Source organism: Danio rerio, chromosome 13 (assembly GCF_052040795.2).
Source record: "Danio rerio strain M-AB ecotype USA chromosome 13, GRCz13ab, whole genome shotgun sequence".
Lineage (NCBI taxonomy): Eukaryota > Metazoa > Chordata > Actinopteri > Cypriniformes > Danionidae > Danio > Danio rerio.
In genome coordinates, this window is record NC_141033.1 from 37,095,389 (window position 1) to 37,120,760 (window position 25,372).

A 25,372-nucleotide genomic window follows, 5' to 3' on the forward strand; every position below is an offset into this window, starting at 1 on the left:
AGTCTTAATTTGCCCACAACATTCTCTGTGTTTCAGCAAGTGGAATGATTTTACTACTCTTTTTGTTAAGTTTGTAGATTTTTTTTGCCCCATTGACATTCATTATATTGATTTTTTTTATTTTTTTGCAAAGCCATACACCATAAAATCATACATTCTTAATTGTTGCTGGTTTTCAATTTTAGGTAAAATTTTAAAGAACCCTCATTTTGCATTATAAAAGGTCATAGTTTGGTTTTGGGGTCTCCAACAACATGCTGATATGCATGCAAGGTCAAAAAAACACTTTCAAAGTCTTATAATATGCATTTATTTTTACCTAATTATCCCAACGGCTCCCATATGATTAGTTCAGCGATTCATTTGTTCCCAAACCCCTCCTTAGCAAAATGCTAATCTGCGCTGAGTGGTCCGATGACCCAATCTGTTGTGATTGTTCGACTGCGTTCAATGTGAGACAGAGAGAAACGCCCACCATAGCTTATCAACATTATTGATGTATTCAGAGTGCAGAACAATGCAGTTAAACATGAGAATATTGCTGTATTCATAACGATAAGTAAAAACAATGACACAGATTCAGTATTAATCCACACAATGACAAAATCTGAATACTTTGAAACTTGACCGCTGCACGTGTATAGGAACAGCTGATGGTTGCCATAACAACAACAAACGGCAGAGGATTGCGAGAATCACAAACCCATTTAACTCTGTAAACAAATCGTCACACGCCGGGTTTTCAACGTGGCTTTAGAGGCAATATGTAAATATAAAGAGTTAATCAGAATACAGTACAAGCCATGTTGAGCGGTTACAAGTAACAAAATACAATTAAATACATATTTTCAAGCTAGAGAAAACAAGGAGGCAACCATTTTAATCGCACTTACTTACACTTGTGAAATGGAGGAAGAAACTGATCCATGAACTGTGTACTAATAAAGTTCCTGTCAAGCTCTGACAAAGTCCCATACATCAATAATCTTTTCTGATCCTTCCTTTAACAAACTGCTAACAAATCCCCTCTTGGAGGCTAGCATTATTGCATTAATCACCAGAACATGCACTCATTAATGTTCACTCCTCTTCAGTCAGGATCAGTTCCACACACATCCACACTCTGCTAGAATTTGAAGGGAAAGGCATGTTCGCGTTTTACCAGATCTGTAGCTTCATATTTGCTATTGGTTCATGTTGACGTCAATATGAACAGGAAAAAAAATCTGGATGAATGATGGATCTTCGCACACTTATCTTAATATGTCTCTGAGAAAATCTAAATAAGCAGCTCAGCTCTCAGTATATAATAAATGTTATAGTAAATGTTTTTATGCACATGCACTTTAATCTGATATTTAACTCCACAGAACTTTATATAAAAGCCATGTTTGCTTAGGCCTGTCTAAAGGGTTAATGCTGAAAACAGATGATCAACAGGGTAAACTAGCATCAATCAAGAATGCATGATTATATGCTGTCGTTGCTTTACAATAAAAAATGTAATTATAATGGAGGTCAATGGGGCAAAAACAGCCTTGAACATAACGAAAGGATAGTGCATTTGAACAGTACACAAGGGTAAAATTTTCTCTTCCTCCTTATGAGATGTGGCACCTGCTACTTCCATGGGAACTTGTCTATTGTGCGCCTATATAGCATTTTCTCTCTCGTTAAAGGCCAAGTCTCTCTCAGGAAGCATCTTTTCAGTCTCCCTGAGCGCTAAACAAACATATGATGTGAGTGCGGGCCGCAGCGCAGCCCTTTTGGACCTTCCCAGTTGTCCTGCTGTCTCGCTTCGCCTAAAGCTCGCTGCACTTCCATGACAAGACCCCCTGGAGGTTTCCAAATGAGCCTCTGCCTGGAGGTTCATCATTTGTATGGACATACACACATACACACACACACACACACACAAACAGAGGAATCGTGAATGCACAGCGCCAGGAGAATAATATAATCCACCATTACATCTCCTCATCCACACACTAGGACTCGTGGACCAGGAGGAATAATAAGTGTCAAGACACACTTCTTCCCCACTTGCGAAATGTTTTGTTTCTGTCATGTTCCTGTCACACATGCACAAGCACACACACACACTTTCTCGTTTCCAAGTCTGGCTGAAGATGGAATTCACCGGAGAATTTGTAATTATATCAGCCAGGTCTCTGTTCCCCAGGCACGTCTCTTTGCATTAGTGTTTAGAAATGAGATGGCGGAGGCGCTACTCGCTTAGTTTATAACCAATCAGAAAAAGGCTTTGTGAAAATTAGACGACCACATTCTCTTTACTCGCACTTTATTTTTGACTTGGACCTCAATGAAGTCTTAATTTACTGCTAATTTAAACCACTTTTGCCCCTAAATGGTTTATCGGAAATGTAAAGGGTTTAATTTTTTTTTGCTTCTGTATTTTGTGCTTATGTATTTATTGAGTTTCTTTGATATATCAGCTTAAGGCCCTTTCACATGACTTGCATCATGACTTTGCGCCACACAAAAAGCCATCAAACAGACTTTTTTAGGTGAATGGGTAGCAAAAAAAGCTGGGAGTGTACACAGGAAATATTGAATAAGTCTTATATATATACTGGCTGTATTTTGAATTGTCAACGGCAAGTTGAAGGGTCTCTATATATTGTTTGTCAAGTTCTCTTACCCCAATTCATTCATTATTTAGGTCTAGATGGCATAAATAATAAATAGGTGCAAATAGGTATAATAAATTGTTGAAAAAAAAATTGGGTATTCACTTTAATAATATTCTTGCTGCCTTCAAATCTTTTGTTTGAACTTTTCAAGTCATCTCAACTTGTATCATTCAAACTGGCTAACAATATTAAGTCAAACTTTATTTAAAAAAATAAAGTAACTCAAAAACATTTGTTTTCATGACTTTTTGTAAAGTTTTTTTTTTCAGTGTTGCTATGTGTGATTTTGTGGATGTTCCCATATGAAAAAAGTACTGTAGCAATTTAGTGTAATGGGGTTTATGCACATAGATTTTTAATTTTAGTCTTTCAATTACACAATTGCCACATTTAAGATCAGATTAAAAAAAAAAAAAAAAACCAGTAATCTTCACTGCCTGATAAGAAGCACTGCATTAAATTCCATTTCCCCCTGCCATGTCTTTAAAATATGACAGTTTATTTTACCCTAGTTTTTATGGAGCTTCTGTGCTAACCTGCTGATTCTGATGGCACTAGCGGTTACACTGTCTTTCATCTTGTTTTACGCTTGAACAACCAAATGAACCGCCAACTTATCCAGCAGGTTTTTACGCAGCGGATGCCCTTCCAGCCACAACCCATCTCTGGGAAACATCCACACACACACACACACACACACACACACAAATACTTATACACACTAATACACTCTCATACACTATGGACAATTTAGCCTACCCAATTCACCTGTACTGCATGTCTTTGGACTGTGGGGGAAACCGGAGCACACGGAGGAAACCCACGCGAACGCAAAGAGAACATGCAAACTCCTCACAGAAACGCCATCTGAGCCAAGCACTACCTACTGCGCCACTACGTCGCCTGCTTTGTTTTTTATTTATTTATTTAAAAAGCGCATTAAAGCTGAGATACAACCTGAAAGACAACAATACAACACTTACTATTACAATCATCAGCACTTTTAACATTTTATTTTACAGACTTATAATATGCTGTTGTTCTATTGGAATTGCCATTCCAAAATGGCCACCGCACCATCTAGTGGCCAGGGAGTTTTCCAAATTGCACTAGAATGTCGCCTCTTGGTGATTCATCGCTTTTGGCTGTAGTTTTCTACAACTATATTGTATATTATCCGCTTGTTAAGTATGACGTCACACAAAGTGGCTTCCAGGTCCAAATGCTATATTAAACTGTAAAGGGAGACTCAACAAGTGGTAATGATAAACATTTATAAAGCACAGTTATACTTATAAAATTCCCGATAGCAATATAAATGTCCATGCCTTATATTCGATGACCAAAACATAGACTACACCATGACTTAATATAAAATTCACTTCACTGTGTGATATAACTGAAAATCAGTCATAAATGAGTATTTTCTCAGTTCAAATAAGTAGCAGCTTGGACTTGGAATCAGTATTCCATATGTCACCACTTAACAAGCAGATAACAATACACCGTAGTTTACTGTAGTAAAAACTATCATATACTACAGTGTTTAACAGTTACTTCATTATAGTCAGTATGCTGAAGCTATAATTAACAACATTTTGTAAATATTAAAATATACGAGTATAACGCATTTTACTATAGTATGGTTCAAAGACACTATAGTTTGTACAATAAATTAGTATAGTTTTTTTTTTTTTTAAGTGGTTTGATTGGTTTAAGCCTGTCATGGACAAATCTAAAGCAGTCAGTATCAGCAAGTCTATCATTTAGACGTGAAGAAGGTGACTGTTTTTATAAATGTATCATTAAATAATTAACTCGCAAAAATATTCTTCTCTGGCTATTTTCCCACAATATATTATAATGTTACTCAATAGCAACTTTTTGTTGTTGTTAAACTATTTAATTAGTATCATATTTGCAATTATGCTGATGTTCAGGAAAAGGCACTCCTGCTGTGTGTCATTACTTGACTCCTACAGGAATACATTTTCTTAAAGTGGCATACTCAATCATTTCAGAACCCTTTAACTTCCACTCTAAGAGGATTCACTAGTCTGTATCCTGACATCTCTCTCAGCAAATGTTGAGTTTTTTGGACACACCAATGTACAAAATGTCAACCAAATGCAATGCAGGTTAAAGGGTTAAAACAACAATTGATATTATTCTACACCTTATTATTATACCTGACAAAAGTCTTTTTGCCTATCCAAGTTTTAGGAACAACCAATAATAACTTGACTTCTAGCCGATTATTTAGTATCAGAAGTGGCTTATATGAAAGGCAAAGTCTAGATTACGCTTATTTTACCAAAATAAAATATTATCATTCCTTGATTTTTTAATTATTTAATTAGGACAATAAGGTCTGACTTTGCTTAGATAAAAGTCCGGTCACTTAACGGAAATAATGTACAGTATAGAATATAAAGTCATGGTGTAGTGGAAAAAGAATTACAGTAATATTGTGTATGACTCCCTTGAGCTTGGAGGACTGCATTCATCTCTAAAGACTCAAATGCCATTAATAAAGTCATCTTTAAAAGCAGATGACTCCCAGAGTTCATCAAGATTTTTTGGATTCATCTTCAATGCCTCCTCCATCTTACCCCTGTCATGCTCAATGATATTCATGTCTGGTGACTGGGCAGGCCAATAACTGAGCACCTTGACCTTCTTTGCTTTTAGGAACTTTGATATGGATGCTGAAGTATGAGAAGGAGCACTATCCTGCTGAAGGCCTCAGTCTGTTGATGTTGCTATACACTCTGCAGACTCTGCAACAAACCATGATTTTTCCTTCAACAAACTTGACTGATTTCTAATAGCGCTTATGCGGATTACTATAGGTCTTCTGCTGTATTTGTGATGATTGGGGTGCAGCTCAACAGATAATTCATCTGAAAGACCTTTTGCCAGAAGTCGTTATTATTTTTTGCTTTTACAACTGGGATCAGCGACAAGACTTTTGTTCGGTAGTGTAGATGACAAAATAACGCACATCTCTGATAGACAGTTAAAGATCAGCACAATTGGGGAGAAATTATTAAATATTATATAACATACTCTTTCAATAATGCAGTGTAAACTAACTGTTTAAAAAAAACATAGTGTATTAAGAATTATTATTCTGAATAACGTCTATTATAATGTTATATCTATGAAATAAGTGGTCTTTCCAATTACATGATATGACAAAAAAAAAAAAAAAACGTTACAACACATTTAGAGATAAGTTATTGTGGAGCTGTATTTAATGCAAACCGGGCCCACTTGAAGATATTGTTGCACTTTACTCTTTAAAACATTTGCAAATCGATCATTTCTAACTTATATCATGATTTGGATTTAATTCTCATTTACTCAATGCTCTAGAGAAGAAACATTTCCTCATGAACATTAGAGCATGTCTACATACTCTTAACTTTTTCCATTCTTTGACCTCTTTTAAAAATGCTAATATTACAATGTAAAGAGTAATTCACAAAGTCTGGGCTTTTAAAGAGCTTGAAAGGTCAGGTTATTAGTTCCGAAGTCACACAAGTGGTTTTATTATTAAAATGCGGGTCGAGAAGGCAGGCTGATTAATAAACAGAGTGTGCGGTCTGTTGAGGTCAGAGGTCAGCAATGCAGAGAAACTGCCGGCTGCAGTAATTGCATCAAACTTTAAACATTTTCCTTTTCAAAACTCAAAATTTTAGTGTAATCAAAGCAGTTGCTTCTCTCATTCTGTCTTTAAATTGCTTCTTCCGCAATGCTATCTGTGTTTAATATGAGAATTGTTAGGAGTGACATATGGAGTTATTATCTGCAGTGACGAAGCCTCATCTTTCTCCCAGTTCAACAAGCGACATCATTTGTGTTTTCTTAGCTTCATCATTAGCATGTTTCTCTGACTGCGTATTAGATATTGATTGACGCAGGAGGAGCGGGCACGGAGAGAACATTCCAGTGGAGCTAAATTATCACGAGGATGGTATATTGGGGCGAATGGTTGTGGAGTGAGCTTTTGAAGTGCTTTTTAGATGGAGAGAGAGAGACAATAGCACTGAATTAGCTCTGCTGGTGTCCCTGATAGTGCCGGTTGTAAAATGTGTGAAAATAACAAGGGCCTGACAGCTCGATCCCAACACCTCATCATCATCATCATCACCATGGGAACCAGCGGAAGAGACGTGCTCATTTTAACTGAGCTTTAAAGCTGCGTTCGGATCTCGCCGTGTGGCTACTTTCTTGCACACCGCATACATTTACTCCCTCTCTTTCTTTTTCTCATCCACGCGCTTATTTAGGTATTCAAACAAGCATTTGTCTGCTTTTGCGTGTATACAAGTGGAGGGAATTCTTGTCTTTGTCTTGGTTGCTTAATAAGAGGGAAGTTGTAGTTGTGCTGTCACTTCGAGAAACCGAGTTTTGCCATGTATTCTACTGAATACTCGTGTTTATGTGTGTGTGTGTGCCTGTTAGGATTTGTGTGTTCTTTTAATCTCTTTCTGTGCAGCTTTACAAGTGTGTGACAACTGGCAAATAAGAAGGAATAGTGCTGGGACATGCAAACAGAACATTTGCATATGGGAAATGGTCTCATCAGTGTAAGCCTCCCAACCAGCTGTCAGTTTTACCCCTTTGAGAGAAAAAAAAAAGGAAAGCTTTTTTTTTTTTACAAGTAATAGCAAATTACAATTTTTGGCCAAAATTCTAATATATGAAAATATTTTAAAGTCTTTTCCAATGCACTCACTTGACAAAGCGGAATTTTAAGTTTCTATCTGCATTCTAAATGATTTTGAGATATTGATTTTTGCATTCCATAAAGCAAACATTATGCATGTAACAGTTCTGTTTTATACATTAACATGACAAAGACCCTAAATGTACTTTAAATGTAAACTATCAAAATTATCTTAATTTTGCAAGTCGGGGTAAACTAAAAGGGCAAATGCAGATTGAACCTTTTAATTCTAAATAGTCATTTTCTGCTTAGAATTTTAAGGTTTTATCTGGCAGATCTTTATTGAAGCAATACTTTTCAAGAAATAAAATCAGTCTGCTTATTAATTTAATTTAAAAAAAGTTGTAACAATATGTTGATGCATGAGAAGTTATATTTTTGCTTTCTGTAACATTTATTCAATGTTTTCGGATGATTATTTGTTCTTGTTCAAATTAATAATAATAATAATATTAGTAATAATAATAATAATAATAATAATAATAATAATAATAATAATAATAATAATAATAATTTCTTACTTTTATATAGCAATTTTCTGGACACTCAAAGCATTTTACACATTGGGGAGAACCTCCTTATCCACAACCAGTGTGCGGCATCCACCTGGATGATGCAACAGCAGCCATATTGCACCTGACCGCACACCAACTAATTGGTGGAGATGAGACAGAGTGATGAAGTCAATTATGATATGGGGATTAGGAGGCAAATTTTTCCAGCCTGCCGGGATAAAGAAACATCCCGGGATTTTTAATGACCACAGAGTCAGGAGTTTAATGTCTCATCCAAAAGACGGCACTCACTGAGAGTCCACTTCACTATACTGGGGTGTTAGGACCCACACAGACCGCAGGTTGAGCACCTCCTGCTGGCCTCATTAACATCACTTCCAGCATCAACTTAGCTTTGCCATGTGGTTTTCCATCCAGGTACTGACCAGGCACAGCCCTACTTAGCTTCAGTGGGTGACCATGTAAGAGTTGCAGAGAGCTAGCTGCCGGCATACAATTAAGAGTGCAAGGCTGTGCTAAATATTTTGTCCAGTGCAGATGTTAATTTTATGTAATTAATATGGTAATATTAATCAAATTATATGCTTTGTATGAATTATTAAATTATCTTTATTGAATTATTTGCCCCATGAATTAAACCAGGTATTTGCCCTTCAAGGCTTAATATTAAATTTAAAGACTTTAAAAAGAAAACAGACAATGAGCAAATGAGTTAACAAAGTTTAATAAACACTGAAAAATGTTTCACTCACTATATAGACACACAAATAAAAATATTTCACATTTAAGATATTACATCTTTTTTAAATAACTGTTTCTTTTTCAACAATATAAATAATCTACATTTCAAATGCTTCTAAATCATCACATTTTATACATCTTTTCAGTTTCAGGTTTCTCAATTTTGTGTGGCGTGGCATTATTAAGTTGACTCTGATTTCTGGTCTTTCCCGAAGAGAAAAAATGTAAACAACTTATATAAAAAAAATTTTAAAAAATCACATTATGTTAATAAATTGTCATTTAATAATATTATGTGAATAACTCAATATTGATACAAATGTCAGATAAAACCTTATAATTCTAAGGTAACGAAATGTAAAGCACAACCTTTTTTACAGAAAATCTCTAGTTTTGTGTATCCTCATATCATACAGTATATTGTTGGATGTTCAGTTTAGAAATTGAATCAGTGCATGACGAAAATAAATAAGCATAAATAAATGACAACCAAGTGATAAAGGAGTCAAGAATTGTAAACAGCTTAGCCATTCTGATGTCAATGAACTTACCTGGGCAATCCAATAGACAAATATTTTCATAACAATATGAGCTGTCTTGACTGAAGAGAGTGATTCACTGCTTTATTAATCAACGTAATTGGTCTTCAGAATGGAAAGTAATCAATGCTTTGTTTAAGTTTTGTATATCTGCAATTCTAATTTGGACTTCTCTTTTTGAATGAGGGGCATAGACTAATTATATGCTGTTCTAGGCAGATGTTTCTTTACGCAAAGTAAAGTGTAGCCCTTTTGGCATGTTCAAGCCCAATGTAGCCACAGTCAGTTCAGATTATGTCATTGCTAGTTCTTTAATGTCAGCTTGGTGTGTCACAGCCTAAAATATTCCAACACTCCAGTAACTACTGTACATTGCAACATCTAAAAAAGCTCTAATTAGGGCTGCACAATATTGGAAAATATTGACCTTGCGGTATTTTTTTACTCTGCGATAAATTTTGTGATATAAACCCAATTTCACCAGATGACTTAAATAGCTCTATTTGTAAAGTCAATGCTTTATATCAATTGGAATTATTTTGTATGAGAGAGAAATATAAAAATATGTCATGTCATTCATTATATACGCATGATAAACAAACTACAATCACCAACACAATGAAGCAAATATTAAAAAGAAATAAACCGGGGTTCATGGCTTTCTGGAGAGAGTAACAGTATTCAGGTATATAAATTGAATTATTAAATGTAAAATAACAATGCATCCATCATGTAAATAATTCAATAAGATTAATCTTTATTAAATTTCTTTATGCACTACCAAAAAACTACTAATGCTCACATAGACACAGGCCTTAAAAACACATGCAGATGAAATACTTTCACTCTATTATGGTTGAATTCTGCAGTCTCCACAAATCTCATGTGTTTTCACCTGTGGTTTCTGCTCGATGATCCCAATTCGACATTGAATGTCTTGTGACAACTTGTGACTATTGCAAATGAACACATTGCAATATCGATGCTCTAACAATATATTGTGCAGATCTAGCTCTGATGTTATGAAAGGGACATAATAATTCACCATATTGTTTTTGTTTATATTACATTACAATGTGTAGTTATCAGAGAGCCCGTAAAGATTTCAATAGTTTTATTACTTTGTTTTCTCATTCATAACACCAGGTTATGGCAATTTTTTTTATTTTTTTAAACAGACTTTTTTTTTTTTTTTTTTTTGATAATGTATTCATAGACACGGCCAGACAAAGGCATGAATGTGTGAAAGAATTTTGGGGAACAAGCTTAATTTCTGCCTGCCAGACATCTGTTGATGTCTATAAATGTTCTTTTACAAACATATGAACATCCCTTCATTCATTTTCCCTCTCATCATACTCGTAGGTGATAACAAGGGACCCTTGAGATTTTGCTCATCTGTTTCCCAACTTGTGGTATTTTGAATTCTGAAGTGTTACTGTCGCTCAGTTTGTGTATTGGGTTTATAACTCACTTCTGTCATTCAGTTCCAGGCTTTCTGCTATCTGATGACACTGTGCCCCGGATCTTTCTGTCTCCATCTTCAGTCTTAACTTGAAAATATTTCCCCTCACTATGGCTTGACCCTAGAATCTCACTGTTGCCTTTTTGTTCTAGATTTTCTCAATCTTCACCCCTCAGTGCACTCTCAAAAATAAAAGTACAAAACCTACACTGGGCTAAACCTTTATTTATTGTTTTTTTTTTTTTTAAAGAACATTTTAAGTTTTCAGTACTTTAAAGGTATACATTAGTACTTAAAACCGTACTGTATCTGAAAGAGAGCAGCCCTACAAGCACTTTTGTATCTTGCTTTATACACTCACTGGCCACTTTATTAGGTACACATTACTAGTACCAGGTTGGACCCCTTTTTGCCTTCAGAACTACTTTAATCCTTCATGGCATAGATTCAACAAGATTCTACAAATATTCCTCAGAGATTTTGGTCCATATTGACATGATGGCATCAAGCAGTTGCTGCAGATTTCCCAAAGGTGCTCTATTGGATTGAGATCTAGTGACTGTGGAGGCCATTTGAGTACAGTGAACTCATTGTCATGTTCAAGAAACCAGTCTTAGATGATTTGTACTTTATGACATGGCGAGTTATTCTGCTGGAAGTAGCCATCAGAAGATGGGTACACTGTTGTCATAAAGGGATGGACATGGTCAGCAACAATGTTCAGGTAGGCTGTGGCATTGACGCAATGCTCAATTGGTACTAATGGGCCAAAACTTTGCCAAGAAAATATCCCCCACACCATTACACCACCACCACCCTGAACCAAGGCAGGCTGGATCCATGCTTTCATGTTGTTGACGCCAAATTCTGACCCTGCCATCTGAATGTTGCAGCAGAAATTGAGACTCATCAGACCAGGCACCGTTTTTCCAATCTTCTATTGTCCAATTTTGGTAAACCTGTTCGAATTGCAGCCTCTGTTTTCTGTTCTTACCTGACAGGAGTGGCAACAGGTGTGGTCTTCTGCAGCTGTAGCGAATCCACCTCAAGGATCGACGTGTTGTGTGTTCAGAGATGCTTCTCTGCATACCTTGGTTGTAACAAGTGGTTATTTGAGTTACAGTTGTCTTTCTATCATTTCAAACCAGTCTGGCCATTCTCCTCAGACCTCTTGTCATCAGCAAGGCATTTATGCCAACAGAATTGCCGCTCACTGGATATTTTGTTTTTTCAGACCATGCTCTGTAAACCCTAGAGATGGTTGTGCAGGAAAATCCGCCTGTCTGGCACCAACAACCATGCCACGTTCAAAGTCACTTAAATCACCTTTCCCCCCAATTCTGATGCTCGGTTTGAGCTGAAGCAGATCGTTTTAACCCAGTCTACATGCCTAAATGCATTGAGTCACTACTATGTGATTGGCTGATTAGAAATTTGCGTTAACGAGCAGTTGGACAGAGCAGTTTATCAGGTGTAACTAATAAAGTGGCCGGTGAGTGTAAGTGCTAAAACTAAATTCCATTTCGGTGTAAAAGTTCAGCACAAGATCTGTTGAGATAGCTACTTTCAAAATGTATATTTTCAAGCTACTCATTTAGTTTCTAATCATGTAGTTTAGCTAAAAGTAGCTTGACTACATCGAAAAATCAATTAACTGAACTATTACCTAAAAGCAAAATGAAGCTCACTGCAATGAAGCTATTCGAGGGGATCTGTCTTGTAAATTAAATGCTTGTGTCCTTTACGCTTCTCTGCATCTTTGTGGTTTCTTCTTTATATACACTCATATCCCCAATGGCCCAAAATCACCCACTCCTCCCACCACAGACACCAAGACGGACTTTTGCTTAGAAGAGAAATGTCTTTGAAGTCTTGTCAGTTTCCAAGACAGCACAGTCGCCCTGTCAACTCCGCTTAGCTGCGATCCCATCCCTTGCATCCCGCTGTTATTCTCCCTCAAGAGCCTGAGCGCCCAAAAGAGCAGTCTGAGGTCCATTATGTGGGAGTTTGCAGGTTCAGGCCTGCAAGATGATTCTGAAGAATCTTCGCCACTTATGTAAGTAAGTACAACATGCAGCACTGCCTGCCATCCTGTTACTCGGGTATTTATGAGTCAGTGAAGGGACCACGAAGAATACATTTGCTAGAAAATGAGGATGAATCAGATGTGTGAAAACGCTTTGAGACGGTGTGCCATCTCTGTTTCATTATGCCACAAAACAAGACACAATTGTGTTTCAATGAAGCGGGTTACAGCTTTGAAACACAGACAGAATATATTTCACGCCGCCTGTCTCTTTCACAGTGTTTTAATGTACGTTATTAAAATGATTCAAAAGTAGATGTTTACTATAAAAATGGATGGAGGGTAGGTGGATGAATGATTGGATAGACACTGTAAATAGACGGACATTGGACAGGCATTCAGACTGATCGATTGATTGACAGATGAATTGATCAATGCAATCTCACAGAAATTCAAAACTTTTTGATTTAGTGGCTACTCTTTATTAATTTGTACAATCTCATTCATACCTTTTAGGATGTTTAGACAATGATTGGTTAGTTTAAAGGGTGGGGTTCCAGGAAACACTTCCTTTTAAAAAAAATTAAGTTTTCATATACATTAAATTGTATGAGTTGAATTGTATGGGAGATACAGAGATAGGGAGATAGTTATACTTTCTCATGAGATTGATTGATTGGGAGCATGGATGGATGGATGAATGGATGGATGAGCAAATGGATAGATAGACATTGATTGATTGATTGATTGATTGATTGATTGATTGATTGATTGATTGATTGATTGATTGATTGATTGATTGATTGATTCAAACTCAGATCAATTAGTAACTTTTAAAAATGTAAAGGTCATTTGGGTTTAAAAATAATGAAAGATCAGGTAAGTTATTGTAAATTTGTCTTTAGTGGACGGGATGCAAGTTGGACCAGGGTGGTATATCTGTGTAGTTCTGCTACTTTCAGGTAAACACAGTGTATATAGTAATAGCGTACATAGTAAGAGGTAGATCTAATGTATGCTTTACGCGATGGGTTGGACCAACAACATTTCGCATTATCTCAAGTACTTGTAATAAATCTGTAAATACGAGCCCTAATGTATCATTGGTTAAATCTATGTGGATGCTGAAATCTGTTAGTATTTTATCAGTTTAAACTAGTGTCAGAAATAAAATCAGATATAAACTCATCCTTTGAACCGATGACCAGTACGTTTGGGTTTGAAGACCTCCTTTTAAAATTTGCAAGTTTCCATTTTAAATTAAATTGTACTATTTATTTTATTTTTTTACAAATTAGCCACTTTTCTATCTATATGTAAAATACTTACATTTACTCATGAGATCGGGCTGGGATTGACTGACTGACTAACTGACTGACTGACTGATGAACAAATGGATGGCCAGATCTCCTTCTCACCCTCAGTCACTCATGCTCCAGCAGTCCCATCCATATTTACATGGTGTTTGTGTGGCATGTTCTCAGACGATGGCTCCCCCCTGCTATCTTTAATGGAGGCTTTCCTCACCCAGTGTTACTGTGTCAGAAAGCCTATCATTTGTAAAGCCGGGTGTTTGTGGTGAGACGATGGTCGTCCGCTGTAAGTCAACGGGGCCTCCTGGACCCCCGAAAGAGTTGAAAATGAAGGCTGCTCACGCAACATCCTCAGTCTCCAGGGAGCAAACATTGAGTGTGTTACGGTGCATTAATATCATCAAACACACCATGGGAATTTTTTGAAGTGCCACCGTGTGTAGAGCTTTACACAGCTAGGAATGCAGCCATTACACTAGTGGTGAGAAGCTAGCAGCGATTTAGTTGTGTGTTCTTTTCAGCAGACGGAATCATTAACGTACACAGCTTCCCTCTCAGTATACTTTAAAAAAGGGTTTCAGTACAACCGTTAAATATTTGGCTGTTACTTTGAATGCTTGGGCATAATAAAAGCTTTAGCCAGTTTTTATGCATTACGAACATTATATTCTCTTATTTTTTTCTTTAGCCTGGAATGTTAATCCACTTGTGACAAATGGTGGGTGGTGAGCTGGTTTTCGTCGCACCACAGTGCTCTAATTGATTGATTAAAGTAATTGATTGGTTTGGGAGGCCCTGTGACTGATTAAAATGCTTTCAGACATGAGCAGATTGAAAGGCAGCATGTTCCTGCACACTCTCTGGCCCCCAGGGGCCCATGTCTGGCTCTCCTTGAGGAACGGAGACAGTAGAAGTGCGTTGGTGTCTGTGTGCGTGCGGTCCATCTGGTCAGTGGGATTAAAACTGTCTCTGGTTAGCTGGCTTACATGTGTCTAGTTGCTTTCCAAATCATTTAGACATCTATTGTTTTAGCTCACTTAATCACTGCAACATTTGTTTGATTTTGACAAACAAAAGAAAGGGGGGTCTAGATCTATCTATGTGACTTTCTGTCTCTATCTCTATCTGAGTCTGTCTGTTTGTCTGTCTCTCTGTATGTCTATATTTCTCTCTACACTCTCAGAAATAAAAGTACGCGAGCTGTCACTAGGGTGGTACCTTTTCAAAAGGTACAAATTTGTACCTAAAAGGTCCATACTAATACCACAAGGGTACATCTATCTATCTATCTATCTATCTATCTATCTATCTATCTATCTATCTATCTATCTATCTATCTATCTATCTATCTATCTATCTATCTATCTATCTATCTACCTATCTACCTATCTACCTATCTATCTATCTATCTATCTATCTATCTATCTATCTATCTATCTATCCATCTATCCATCTATCCATCCATTCATCCATCCATCCATATCTGTCTGTGGCTGGCTGGCTAGCTTGCTAGCTAGTTAGCTATTATTATATATATATTGTTCCATCTATCATTCTATCATCATATCTATCTGTCATTCTACCTTTCTATTGTTCTATCTATTGTTCTATCATTCTATTGTTCTATTATTCATTCATCCATCTATCTATCTTACCGTATGTCTGTCTGTCTTTTTTACCTGTCTTTTCATCCATCCAGTCATTCTTCTGTTCGTCCGTCTGTCTTTCATTCTATATGGTTATTGTTATATCTGTCCATCATTCCATTTATCGTTCTGTCATTATATCCAATCTATCTATCTATCCACACGTGTGTGTGTGTGTGTGTGTGTGTGTGTGTGTGTGTGTGTGTGTGTGTGTGTGTGTGTGTGTGTGTGTGTGTGTGTCTGTGTGTCTGTGTGTCTGTGTGTCTGTGTGTCTGTAGACCGTATGTCAGTCTGTCTTCATCCATCTATCCATCAGTCCATCCATCCGTCCATCCTTCCGTCTGTCCATCCATCTATCTGTCCATCAGTCTACATATATCGTATCATACTACAGGGTTGGCCATTATATGGATACACCTTAAAAAACTTATTGGGAATTTCACAAGAAAAACAATGGTTTGCTTGGTTATAAAAGTAACTTTATTCTTTCATGAGTTATTTACAATCCCCCGAACATATACAAATGTGCCACAAACAGGACATTAATATAACCAACCATTGCCATTTTATTAAGGTGTATCCATATAAATGACCCACCCTGTGTATATCTTCATAGCTTTTTGGTTTTATATGTCTAATTGTCTAATGTATATGTCTAAGAAGCATCGCTTCTTGCATGCCTTTTGTATTTCACATAATAAAATTATGTGTAAAAAAAATCATACAACAGTATAGGAATGCATCACATTTGCAGCTGGCAGCATTAATGCACAAAGGGCACTTGTTCGTTACTGAAGGTTGTCCAAAGAGTTGTGCTCCCTGTCCAGCATGACTCAGCATGTTATGATGTCACAGTTTTTTCTCCCTTTCTCCCCCAGATAAATGCATGCTCTGCTTTTATTCTGTGTTAAACAAAAGGAAAAACACGGCCTCGCCATCCTGAGGGAGCTTTGACAGTCTTTCTCTCATGAGCAGATGACAGGAGTGTTTTATCAAAGCAGGAGCTTTTGCTAGAGGCTGAATGTGTGAGTCTGTGAATGTGTTTTTCTGTGTGTGACCATGTGCCTGTCTGAGGATGACATGCTCATCAGGCCTGCAGAAGGCTTAAGGTTTGAAAAAAAAAGTTGTTAATGAATTCAAAGTGATTTGCCATTAATCTATACAACATAATATGAAGTAGGGCTGGGTGACGTGACAAAAATATCATATGATGCTATAAGTCATCTTAAATCCCGATAACTATATACTTATAGTTCTGTAAAATCAATTAATTCAAGGGCTGAAAAATATATTTGGAATGTGATTTGATTTCAGGCTGTATGACGAATAAAATAATTCTTTTATATATAAATATATATATATATATATATATATATATATATATATATATATATATATATATATATATATATATATATATATATATATATATATATATATATAATTACTTTATTTGTCATATAGCCTGAAATCAAATCAAATTCCAAATATATTTTCCAGTCCTTGAAATGTTCTCCTAATCTGCGCCTCTCTACAACTTAATTACAAAGGTCTTTTGAAAGCAGGGTGTAATTTGAGTAAACTTTTTGAGTAAAAGTTTTCTCGGAGTATGATGATTTTTTGTATGTTTTAGAAGATCGGTAGATTATATAAAGTGTTCTATACCTTAATGGTTTCAAAAAACACCCAAAAAGTTTGTTTGGAAATAAGAACAATTTTTATTAAAGATTAGAACTTGCACTTAAGGAATTGCTCACAATAAGATCAGAAACATGTGGAACGTACGCTAAAAGAAAATGATTTCATTTTATCTTGACTTGGGGAAAATAAAACTTTTCTTTTCTTTTTCTTTTAAAAATGCAGTTTTCTTGAAGGTGTCTGGGAAAATAGATCCAATTATGAGTTAGCAGTGTATGAATTGGAACCTGTTTGGTTTGTGGTAATAGCTAGCAGTCGTCAGGGATGGTTAACGAGCTGTAACCAGGCAGGGAACAGCTTTGGCTGCCGGCGCCAGACTTTAGGTCCAGTAGGTTTGGCATCACACAAAAAGAGAAAGGAGACTCATGCAGAAAAAGAGAAAGGCAAAATTCAGGGGACATATTGACTTCTTTGGCAAGATTTCTGAGCTGGGAGTGTTTAAAAAAAATAACAGACGAGAAGAAAAAGAAGAAACAACTGAGTTAAAGAGAGCAGTGGACCTGTGCAGCAGGGAATGAGAGAGAACAAGAACAGAGAAGAGAATAAAAGAGAGCCGAGCGCTAGAGGAATGCTGATCCCTGCATATTTAGCTGGCAGATGGCTGAAATACAGGTATTTTTACCTACAGTGTGGTCATATCACTCAGATCCTACAGATCAGTTTTTCACAACGTGTGGGTCAGGATACAAAAAAAATTCTCAAGACTTATCAGTTTCGACTTATAAAAAGAGAATGTCTTCGAAACAGAAAGAAGGGGTTTTAAATATATTTCTTCAAAGTATTATATTAAAAAGTAAGAAAAATAAAACTAATAAAAATGCAAATAATAAGTCCAATATTACATAAGGGCTGTTTTGTTCTGAATAGTGTAAATGTGGTGTTATAACCAATCAATACTACAGATCAGTAAATCTCATGTTATATTTTAGATTTTTTTTTTTCTGTACAGCAGAACTGTTGTGTGTATTTGATCAATGCATTGTTGATTAATTTATGAATGAATCTGTTTTAACAAACTGAGTACAGCAGTAACTTAGTTGACTATTCATAAAGAAAAGTTAAAATTTCTGTAAAAATTGTAGACAGAAAATCATTTACTTATCTTTATATTATCTTAAAGATTCAATAATTTATTTCTTTTGCAGAACATTAAAGATATTTTAAAAACTAAATGAATATATAATATTTTTTTTTTATTATGAAGTAATTAATTCATAAACAAAGGCTTTCCAAAGCGTCTTTTGTAATCTGTATTTTATAAGTTTTTTTTTTTTTTTTTTTTTTGAGGTAGTTTAATCATCTAATACACAATTCATTTGGTTGATGTATTCGCACATTGTGTAATTAGTTAGATTAAAACATTTAATTTTGTAAGGATGGCTAAGGATGGCTACCATGACTATCCATAATATCAGACCCCAAGAACTGCTATGAGATAAGACCAGGAGAAATGTTGTGCAATAAAACAAACAGATCACTCAACACAGAATGTTCAGGTTTTTAATATGGTGTATCATGTGGATCTATATTCATGTTTGGTATCATTTTTAATGTCTCTGTGTAATTGGTAATGTGGTCTTAATTTTAATGTAATATTTCACAATTTCACTTGTTAATGTGGCAAAATCAAAATTTCTTTATGTATGAGCAAGCATGGGGTGGCCTAATATTATTCATTCATTTTCTTTTCGGCTTAGTCGCTTTATTAATTTGGGGTCTCCACAGCGGAAGGAACCACCAACTTATCCAGAATATGTTCACACACATACAATACGGTCAATTTTAGCATACCCAGTTCACCTATAGAGCACCCAGTGGAAACCTGTGCAAACAAGGGGAGAACATGCGAAATCCACACAGAAATGCCAATTGACCCAGCCGAGGCTCGAGCCAGCGACCTTCTTCCTGTGAGGCCACCCACTGCACCACCCCATCGCCTGGCCTAATATTACTATTAAAGGAAATTAGTTTACAGTTATATCCTCTATCTAAGAACCAAAACTGGTGAGGTTGTGTCTATGAGAAGATGTAACAGGCCAGCTTACTGACTATAGGTGACTTTGGGTAAAAGATGAACCATTAAATAAAAAGACGAGATGTTTAAAACAAAGTCAAATATCTAAATTCATTCCTCATTTATAAATGTGATCAATTCCTTATTAGGAATACCTTTAAAATTGAATGATCACTTGAAATTGAAGTCAGATTAAATTCAGAGCTTGAAACTAATTTAAATAAATTCTAATAAGTTAAAATATTTCTTTCGCATGTGCTTAAAACAAAAAAGGCTTACACGCATTTAAACTTTACCCATGCTGTTAGTTCCGCCATTGGACTAATAGATGGACCCTTATGCAATCATATTATAAGTATGGACCAGTTTCATTACTTTCTGTTTACATTAAAATATTTTATGCCAATGACTATTATATTTAATAGTCAGTTCATCCCAGAATTTGGGGAATGTCTTCATGTGTTAAGATGGTTAATCACATTGCTGCTCTTAGTGTTTATACTAAATTATGAAAAAAACATAAATATATTTGTTACATGTTATTGCATTTGTTTTACATTTTAGTTATCTAAATTTATAGAATAAAATCGACTACTTGGATGGCGCAAAATACAAGTCCTGATCCAAAACCGGTTAGGAACCACTGCTATAAACATGGAGTCTTCGACCTCAGCTGCAACAATCTCGGCGTTCTGCCAAATGCTGAATTTAATTGCTGCTTGGATCATATCAAACAGCGCGATTGTCTTTCCGCAGATGAGCGTTTGATAGCAGCCTGAACTCAAATAATACATCAATCCAGATCAAACAGACTGCGAGCTCTCGGCTTGTCTCTGCTCAGCTTTCATTAGAACTAACTGCCTGGGGGACTCGGCAAACCACATATTTTCAATCCTCAGAGAAACCTTGGATTTAATGTAAAAATCAATGCTTGTTCTGCCTCCGTTTCCTGTTCAGCCCCGTTCTGAGTTCTCGCGAAGGGGGCCATCTCTGTAAATAGACGTGCATTGTATTCCTGCGTTGCTAAAATTCTCATTACTCCACTAATAGGGATGAGCCCACGGAAATCCACGCTCACCAGTCTGCTTTTTTGATCATGCCAGGCTTGCCGTCGCAGCTTTTGACCTCTGCTATTTCTCTTCCTGTCTCTCACAGATAATGACGACCGCAAGAAAGAAGACGATGGCAAAATGGAGCAAGGTGAGTGACAGTGTCTTCTAATGTGGTGTTTCGCAATTGCCAACAAGACGGGAAATTATCACATCCAATATCCTGGAAGCTTAATCTGCAGCATCTGAATGGCTTGCTCCGTGATTAATCGAGCCTTTTGTTGCGGGTGGCAGCTCCACAATTGCCTATAAACAAGAAAACAAGAGTCTGCATTTTCCCTCAGAATGCTTGAGATAGCTTTGCTAGCGTTCCTATGCGCACCTTTGGTCTTTTGGCCGGTTAATTGAGACGAAGGTTGCCAGACGTTGGAATAAATTGTTGTAGCCATATTTTGATTGAAAGCAAATCGGACCCACTGGCCACGTTGTTGGCAATCATACATCAAATGGGATTGCAATTTGCTTTGCGTGTCTTCTTTTTATCGTGGTCCATTCAGATGTAAATGCCCTCACCTTTTTTTGTTGGCTTTCGGAAAAGAAGAAAAGATTACAGGGTTTTCATGTGCAGGCCTCCTTAACTGTACATTAACAGTGACAAAAGAAGATGGAAAATAAAGGTGTTTCATTGTGACTAATGCGCGCTTGCTACCGGAGCTAAAGAGAGGCAGGTACAGCAGTACAAATGATTCAGTGCTAAGCTAATTCCTAGCGCTAGGCCTTTAAATCCGGCTTACAGACCCACAATGGACGTAAACCTGCTTAAGAGACTGTTAGGAAGACAACTGAGAGTCGTTCAGTGGCAATTTAATCTGGGTTTATCTCTAGGTTTAGGCTGGACTACAAAACCAGTGCAGGTCCGATGATACCAGTCACTGGAAATGCTCAAATTTCATTCAGATTACAGTAGCAGTGTTCTTTTTGTTAAAATTAAAATGTTTTAGGAACTAAAATAAAGCTGAAATAAATATATTTATGGTGGCTTTATAGATCTTAAAATATATTTTTTATTGAATTTGAACATTTAAACCAGGTCAGTTGTTTCACGTAAACTGCATTTTATTTTTTATTTTATTTTATTTTATTTTATTTTATTTTATTTTATTTTATTTTATTTTATTTTATTTTATTTTATTTTATTTTATTTATCTTGTTTTTTGTTTTATTTTTGTTTTATTTTGTTTTTATTTGTTTTATTATTGTTTTTTAATGTTTTTTATTTATTTATTTTTTTTTTTCATTTTCTTGATTTGGAAAAAAATATTTTTTTTGTCACAGTAACAAGACCAACATTAATGGTTTCCACAGAGGGCAAAGCATCCGCAGTACTAAATGAAATGTCTTAAAGCACAAGAACATTTTCATACCTCAATGACGTGAAGTGGAAAAAAGCAGAGCTGCACACTATTAGTTTTACTACAAATGTGAGAAACTCTTTGCAGGGCTAGCCGTAACACGAGACACCCATCAAAACCAGATCCTATCCCGAACAAGTTTTTTTTTCAGCAAGAAGTTCAGTGCTGACTTCTTTTACAGCCACAATATTTTATGGTAACAGCCCTCAGTATTACTGTAAGACTTTATGTTGTGGCTTTGTGTGATTGTGACCTGATATGGCAACACCAGTGCTGGGTATGTTCCTTTAAAAGAGTAATTAGTTATAGTTACTTCTCACAAATAGTAACTGAGTTAGTAACTGAGTTACATAATTATAAAACTAACTAATTACCAGGGAAAGTAACTATTGCGTTACTTAAAAAATCTTTTAGTCAAATGACTATATATATATGGTTTATATTATATTATATTATATAATATAATATTATATATTATATATTTTACATTATAGCAGAAGCAGGTCTTTATATATATATATATATATATATATATATATATATATATATATATATATATATATATATATATATATATATATATATATATATATATATATATAAAGACCTGCTTCTGCTATAATGTAAAATATATAATGTAAAAGTTTTGGTAACCTTAATTTGTAAGCTCAAACAAATTAACCTTATGAGTCCATCGAAATTCAATTATGTTAAACTGACTTAAAAGAGCTTGCGTAACTAATAAAATTAAGTTAGAACATGATTAACTTAGTTTAATAAGTTACAAGTTACAAATATAAAAACATATGCTGTCAGGACTAATTTATATTTTTACAGTGAACCAAAGCAAATTCCTTTGTTTTTCTTTATGTTTGCCCAAGTTCATCAGAAAGCGATGATTTTGTTCTCTTTGACTCATTGGATGGAAAATGTGCTTTATTTGCAAGTTATGTGATTAACAGTTTTGCACTTGAGTTTATTTTGCATCTCTGGATGGGATCATAGCTATCGTAATACCTATAATATCACTGTTATAATGTCTTCTTAATGTAAATGTTAAAATGTCTTCGTAATTACTTGTAAACCACATAAACCTGTCTCAAACCGAGCGCCCTGTTTTTCCTGCTCTCTTGAAGTCATTTAAAGAGATATTTAACCTCCACACCAAGTTTTTTTTTGTTTTTGTTTTTTGGAGCACAAAATATGTTACTTTTATATAGAATGTTACAACCCTGTAACCATTAACTTCCATATAGGAAAAACAATTACTTTGGAATTTAACTGGTTTCCAACATTGAAGAAAAAATAAGAAGAAACTCAACCAAGTTTGACAAGTGAATGGTGACTAAATGATGACAGAATTTTCAGTTTGGGTGAACAATCACTTTAAACTCCATAGAATGATGAAATTGATTTTTTTGTGAGACACTAGCTGAAACACTACACCCATCAAAACCAAGCATTTTCTTTCAGCACCTAGCAGTGATTTCTTTTTACAACCACGTTATTAAAAAAACAAAATGTTGTTAGCACCTAACAGCCCTCTGAACTACTGTAAGACTTTATGTTGCGACTTTGTGTGATTGTGTTTACCTCTGCACCAAACCAGGAGACCAATCACTTCTTTTGTGGACACTGTTATACCTCATTGTAAACACTAGTCCAGGACGACCAGACATGGCAACACCTATCAGGATTGTATCTCGTTCACAGCACACAAGTATCACACACATATACACCCACACACACACACTCACACACTGAGTGGCCTGCTTTTTCCTGGCCCAGCGGTTTCAGCAAGCTTAGCCTCAGTTTCATTGAGTGAATGTCTGACTGTCACCCAAGCCCTGGCCTTTAGCGGCGCTTCACTTAGCCGCTGCTCTGATTCTCTCTCTTTCTCTCTGGAACCAATTCAAAGGCTCAAATGGTTGCCGTTCTCACATGGAATTGAGGTGCTTTTTTCCTCTCTTATCCCCCTGTATCAGCTCCCTCCTGCTCTCTATCAATCAATCCGCTTCTGTCTCTCTCTCTGTTTCACCTTCTTTTTCTTGCTGTCTTTCACCAGAATGCCTGACACAACAGTTTTATGGACCCCATTTTTTTTTTTTATCTGCCAGTTTTTTTTGCCGAGGCGTACAAAAAGCCCCTGTTGGTGCAGAATCACCTGCTGTATGTGTATATGCTGAGGACACAATAGTAGGATATTCCTCTGCTCTTTTCACCCTTATCAGAGCTGTTCAGTGAGGCTTGTCTCGGACCTGTATGTGTTTTTTTTTTTCTTTTATTTCTTTCTGAAATGAATAGGGTTTATAAGTAGCACACTACAGTACGTGACAAAAGTCTTGTCGTCTATGCCAGAGCAACAAATAATAACTTGACTTCTAGTTGATCATTTGGAAAAGTGGCAAAAGGTAGATTTTTCTTATGAATTATCTGTTGAACTGCATCCAAATGATCACAAATACTGCAGAAGACCCATTGGAACCCGCATGGGCACAAGATTGTCACAGAAGTCAGTCAAGTTTGGTTAAGGATAAATCATGGTTTGGGGTTACATTTAGTATGGGGGCGTGTGAGAGATCTGCAGAGTGAATGGCAACATCGACAGCCTGAGGTATCAAGACATTTGTGCTGCCCATAACATTACAAACCACAGGAGAGGGCAATTTACACAGCAGGATGGCGCTCCTTCTCATACCTCAGCCTCCACATCAAAGTTCCTGAAAGCAAGTAAGGTCAAGGTGCTTCAGGATTGGCCAGCCCAGTTACCAGGTATAAACATTATTGAGCAAGTCTGGGGTAAGATGGAGGAGAAGGAATTGAATCTTGATGAACTGTGGGAGTCCTACAAGAACGCTTTCTTTGCCATTCCAGATGATTTTATTAATAAGTTATTTGAGTCACTGCAGAGATGTATTGACGCAGTTGTCCAAGCTCATGGGAGTCATACACAATATTAATTATTTTCCTACTGCACCATGACTTTATATTCTTCACTGTACATTATTTCTCTTAAGTGACAAGACGTTTGTCAAAGCTAAGTCAGACCTTACTGTCCTAATTAAATAATTAATATTATTAGTATATTTGTTATTTTACATTAAAAACAATCTAAACTTCAATTAAAACTAAACAAAGACATATTTTTAATATATGTTTCGCCATTTGTTAATCAACAGTGCTTGCTGATTATTCTTGGTAAAATATAAAATTATGATTCCTGAACTACAGTATGTGAAGTCCAATTCTAAATATATTAGTTATTATCTTACAATCAGCCAAAACATTCTCTTCAGAAAATAAGTGAATAAATAAATAAACAAACTTTAGTTTTTTTGTACTAAGGTTCTCATGAATGATTTAGTCCTTGCTAAATAACACACAATTACTTCACTTATTTTCTTTCATTTATTCATTCATTTTCATTTCGACCATATGTTTTACACAGCTGCAACCTACAGTATCACTGAGAAACTGCCATATACTCTCATTCATATACATACACCACGGACAATTTAGCTTACCCAGAGGAAACCCACGTGAACACGAGGAGAACATGCAAACT

General features: G+C 35.9%; 1 protein-coding gene across 5 annotated transcripts in view; it reads left to right on the plus strand.

Moving 5' to 3' along the window:
• The window catches only part of macrod2 (mono-ADP ribosylhydrolase 2), an 862,504-nt gene that overhangs the window by 764,903 nt on the left and 72,229 nt on the right, over positions 1 to 25,372 (plus strand). For 4 of the 5 annotated variants that reach the window (XM_087277688.1, NM_200549.1, XM_087277690.1 and 1 more), the window contains 1 exon segment: positions 20,502 to 20,546. In XM_087277688.1, the coding sequence (XP_087133814.1) occupies positions 20,502 to 20,546 (45 nt within the window). 5 annotated transcript variants of the gene reach the window in all.